Source organism: Merops nubicus, unplaced genomic scaffold (assembly GCF_000691845.1).
Source record: "Merops nubicus isolate BGI_N331 unplaced genomic scaffold, ASM69184v1 scaffold19414, whole genome shotgun sequence".
NCBI lineage: Eukaryota > Metazoa > Chordata > Aves > Coraciiformes > Meropidae > Merops > Merops nubicus.
The window spans coordinates 7,587-12,811 of record NW_008603794.1 but is presented as its reverse complement, the minus strand read 5'-3'; the positions used below and the strand labels follow the sequence as shown (position 1 = coordinate 12,811).

The window sequence follows — 5,225 nt, the reverse complement described above, 5'->3', positions numbered from 1 at the left end:
CCGCCTGCGCTGCCAGAGCCGCTCGGCGGTGCTCTTCCGGCTGACGGTGCTGCAGGCCGGTGGTGCCGACACGGGCAACTACTCGTGCCACGTGGAGGAGTGGCTGGCGGACCCCAATGGCGTGTGGTACCGGCTGGCAGAGGAGGAGTCTGGGATGGTCGCCGTTCACGTGCAGGATGCAGGTGAGAGGAGGCAAAAAGACCCTCCTGGGGGCATGGCCATGGCATCCGCTGCATCTTCAGTTCAACCAAGATAAAAAGGCCAGGGAGTGAATGGGACTGGGTCGCATCTGCATGGGGACAAGTCTGTGGAGCTGGTGCTTTTCCGATCAGCTTGATGGCTTGTAGCCCAGCTCTTACTTGGGCTAGAACACCCACACTGCACTTAGCTCTGTGCTGGGGCTGCCCGCACAGATGCCACCTGATGCGTCTCCAGTCAGTGGGAGTGGACATTGCCCCCCGCTGGGGTTTAACCCTTCCCTTTGGGAAACAACATGGAATTTGGCTTAGCTCTGCACAAGAATGCAGGCTGTGGCACAAGGGTCATCTCCCAGCAATTCTTGAACCCATCAGGTTGTTTAGAGGCCTTAGAGATAACTGAAGTCAGGAGAGTTTTGTGGGCCTTTATGGGAGGTACCCTGGGGTGCTCTCTCTGTGTACCATCACTGAGGGAATCAACACTTTGGGAGGCTCACACTTTAAGGTATCAAAATCTGCACCAGGGAGGACACTTTCTAGCACCCATGAAACTTTTAGGGGGATAAAGCTGAGACATGCCCTGAGATAACCATCTTCTGCTGCTCTGTTTTCCAATATTGTTATTTTTCTCAGAGCTCCACCTCCTGCATGGACATAGATTAATGAGCATCGCAGTGTTTTATATTTCTGAAGAAGTTTGTAGGCCCTGCATTGCAGAGAAGCCATGAAATGTGACCATCTTGTGTCTCTTTCAGGCTCCACCCTGCAGTCTGTCATCTGCTCCAATGATGCCCTCTTCTACTTTGTGTTCTTTTACCCCTTCCCCATCTTTGGCATCTTGATCATCACCATCCTCCTGGTGCGGTTCAAGAGCCGCAACTCCAGCAAGAACTCGGAGGGCAAGAACGGGGTCCCCTTGCTGTGGATCAAAGAGCCTCACCTCAACTATTCTCCCACTTGCCTAGAGCCACCGGTCCTCAGCATCCACCCGGGAACCATAGACTAGAGAGGCAGCGGTGCCCGGAGGGACACGCAGAGAGAGAGAAGCAGAGACACACCGTGAGCCCTAAGGAACAGAGACGGTTTCGTTGTTCTTGTTTCATTTGTTTCAGTGTCTGTGCTCTGACGCAGAGACTGAGCTCTGTGAGTGCCCAGCTGGCGGGGACAGGAAGGTCCAAGACTTCTCCAGCACCTGTGGGGAATGCACCCCTTCACCCCAATAGATGGAGGGTCCCTGCATTTGCTGTACTTAGCAGATATTCCTCTCGGATTAATTTTGCTCCCATCAGTTGCTGTCTTTTGGGCTGTTGCTTTTTTGTTGACGTTTCTTTTTCTGTCACTGAAGAACTGAAGGTTTCTACCACCCTCCACACAGTGAGGAGCTCCTGGGGTGCCTTTGGTCCTGGGACAATCTTTTTGGAAGTAAATGTGTATGTTTTCCAAACCAGACTGGTTTTCCTCCCTCTTCCAAAACAAAGCTAGGTCCACCTCCGTAGGAGTTAGGTGGGATACTGAGAGGTCTGTTTCAATGACTGGCTGTAGCTTCAGCATCTTCTTGCTTCCGTCTTAGTGTTCTCTCAGGGGGGAGCAATTCACCTTTTGGGAGCATTTCCAGGTCTTGGAGAGACTGAATATGCAGCGTGCTTGCACTCAAGACAAAAGCTATTTAGTTTGTCTCCAGGAACTGAAGGGGGGGATGGAAGCAGGACACCTGAAAGCCCTGACTTTGTTGGTAGAAAAGAGGGTCTTTGTACAGTCCAGCTTACCAGTCATGTTCTCCCTGGTGTCCATGCTGCCACCTCTGATGAAGCGGGTCCCCTCTGTGCCCCTGTTGGCTGGGGACAGGTGTTTGGATCCAGTCTCTGAGGACTTCAACATGACCAAAGTAATGAGTCTAGGAAGGGGGGAAGGGGAAGCTCCACGGGTTGGGTTCACAGCCCCTGGATGGTTCAGCCAAGGAGCCCAGCTGCAGCCGTGCCACTCAGCGGGGACGTGCAGTTAACCACCACGTGTCATGAGTTTCCCTGCGGCTTGCACAACTTCCCAGCACAAGCTTGGTCAAGGCAAGGAGCCTGCACCACATGGGCACCCTGGGGACTTCCCTGTCCTCTTGGGCCATGACAAATCTTCCTCCGTGTGCGCGTGCGTGCATCTGCCAATTTCTGTTCCTGGGGCTTTAGCAGGAAAAAACATTTCTCCGTAAGCTCCCCCTCCTGGCCAAGTCACCTGCTCTTCTCCTTGGCAGTTGCTGTGGCAGGAAATGCTGTTCTTTCTGTGAAAGATGTGGCTCTCACGAACCAAACCTGGGCTCTCGCCACTTGGGGCACCTGAGCTCCTGTACCCCGTAATGCCAAGTACTCCTGTCCTGTGGAGGAAACCGCCTCCTCCCCCATACGCCCTAAGCGTTATGTCTGGCGGAAGAAAATGTTTGCCAAAAATGGCCTTTTGTTGTCTTCCTTGATGTCTTCCTGGCAAATCCAGCCATTTCTTTTTTGCAGCATGGCTGAAGCCAACTGGGGCCGATGGGTGCAGCCACAAGACCCCCCCCTGCCTCACATTTGCGAGGTGCCATACCCACAGCCATTTTCCTTGAGGACGGTCAGACTGCTCCTTTGTGAAGAGAATGGGTCCTCAGCAGATGCTCTGTAGCACCAGTCAGTTAAAGCCTGAAGCCTTGACATTTCAGAGATGGTGAAACCTCATATGGGAGTTCTGCATCACACATCCTCTCTTCCAGGTGAGAGAGGATGTATGTGGCCGTGGACTGTCCCATGCCAGGGTATTTGAAGTCGGCCACCTCTGCTCCTCCATCTGAATGGCATTGGTTTCTTCTTCCGCTGGCAAGCCCGGATTTCACTTGTCCCTCTGTGAAGTCTGTCTCCTCGAGACCTAACTGCTTACTGCTCCAAGCATATGCATAATATCACACTCCTATATATATATACACATATATATATGTATCATACACCCACACACTTGTCTTCCCTTTCTGAATAAGTCGTCTGCAAAGAGAGGAGTGGGATGAGAAGTGAATGGAAATGAAGAGCCAAGGCGCAAACAGCAGCAGGTGCAGCCAGTGGGTATTGTTTATAAGTGGAGTATCTCCGGTACGGTACGTGCTGTTCCCGGGCAGGAACTGCAGCTCACTTCAGCTTTAAAGGACAAAAAAGAAAATTGACGTTGGTGGGAGCCGTTCCTGGGAGACCACTGTGCTGTGTCCTGTCATCCCCTCCCCCTGGCCAAAACGGGTTCCTTCCAAGCCCAGCAGTTCCTAGAGCGAGCCCAGGCTCCCCTGGGAAGTGGCTTCCACAGAGGTCCCTGGATGTGCCATGCTGCTGGCGTTTCTCCGTCACTCTGGCAGCGTGTTGCCCAGTCTTAAACGTCTCTCTTGTTTTTACGAGGCAGACTCCTCCTGTAACGAGTTTTAACGCAGCGCTTTTCAAACCACTCTCTCTGCTGTAACTTTCTTTAACAAACCTGAGCAGACAGAGAGATACCCTATCCATGCATGATGTGGAAAAATGTTTGGAAATTTTTTAAAAAACAAAACAAAACAACAAAAACTTTGTACTATGTTGCACTAAAACATGTTTTATACAACACACCTAAGAGCTGTAGTAAACCGTGTTGAAATTGTGAATCCTATTGCTGCTGGTTATTTGGGTTTTCAGGATGTCTTTATGGGCGCTCCCTGCAGAAGGGTGTGCTGAACTCCTGCCTGGAGGCAGCCTCTCCCTGTCCCACCACCCCTCATCCCTGATGCATTAACTCTTCTCCCTCGTGCAGGCTGGAGCTTGCAGACACCTTCCACCCTCTGGCTCTTCATGCTTCTCCCTCCCATCCCTTAATTCATCTCGTAATAGAACATAACATTAAACAGAGGCACGTCAGGTCTATTTATTGAATGAGATACTATTTTCAGAGCAGTTTCAAAAACAGTGTAAGTACTTCGCTGTGTCATAGTCTGGATTTGAAGACAAAACATATTTTTTAATAGAATTATCCATAGCAAATGTTAAGCAAATAATCTTTAGTAACCTTGATGTAAGCAGAAGAATATAGGTCTCTACCGAAGTTGCTTAAGCTGATGTAAAATGCAACCTGTTAATTCTTATTACCGACTTTTACCCTGAATAAGGGTTTGTTCAGTAGTCTTGGAGTCCCACATTAGCAGAAATAGGGAAGTAGTGTGATAGTCTTACCTGTGTAGCAGAAGTGCTGTAAAAATGTTCAAAATGCACTCCTAATGCAGCTGTAAGGTTGGGTTTGTTTTGGTGGTTTGTTTACTTCCCACTCCCCCGTTAATTTAAAACAAAAAATATCCTCTGCTAGAATAATTGTATGAGAAAACTCTGTTGCCCCCAGACACATCTGGCTGTTTGTGCCCCTCCCCAGTAAGTTGCCTCTGGCTGCATCTGCCATAGTCTCTGTGCTAAGGAGCAGAGCAGAGGTTTTAGCTCTGCAGCTGCTCAGTGCTAGATGGCAAGTGCTGTCCCTGGCATTGTTGGCAGTACCAGGCAGCGAGCTTGGGCTGTCACGTTTGCCAGGAGGCATCTCTGCCAGCTCATATATGCTCCCCATGGTCAGGCATGTGACCCTGAACCCTCTGACATGCTTGTATGCGTGGGACCCTGTTTTGGCGTGCCTGTTTTGCTGCCTGCCTTGCTGCTAGAGCACAGCGAGCAATGCTACGGCGGGTGCTCCTGCTCCCTGTGAGGATCAACATGCAGCCGCCATGCAGCAGAGGAGGGATGTCTTAAGTCTTGGCTGCTCAAGGGGCCATCCTGTGCTCCCATCAAACCACCTTGTAACTGCTTCCCACCACCCACGAGCCCCACACTGCTAGGTCCAAAACAGCCCTCCCTGCTGAAGCCAAGACACACAAGCAGAAAAAGGAGGCCTGGCTCCAGCTGACATTCATCTGTGTGCTTTAACCTGGCAGATCTGCAACCTAAATCCGCAGAAGCTTGAATGGGTGAGGGACGGCAGGTAGGGCAAGTACACCCCTGGGGCCCCTGCCACCCCCAC

The 5,225-nt window shown here is 51.0% G+C and overlaps 1 protein-coding gene across 1 annotated transcript in view; it reads left to right on the top strand.

Annotated features, from left to right (window-relative positions):
* The window catches only part of LOC103771506 (immunoglobulin superfamily member 3-like), a gene marked incomplete at its 5' end in the record, with an annotated part of 26,399 nt that extends 25,196 nt beyond the window's left edge, over positions 1 to 1,203 (top strand). Inside the window, 2 exon segments of the mRNA XM_008938806.1 lie at positions 19 to 182; positions 953 to 1,203. Coding sequence (XP_008937054.1) covers positions 19 to 182; positions 953 to 1,203 — 415 coding nt within the window.
* Positions 1,204 to 5,225: the final 4,022 nt, after the last annotated feature.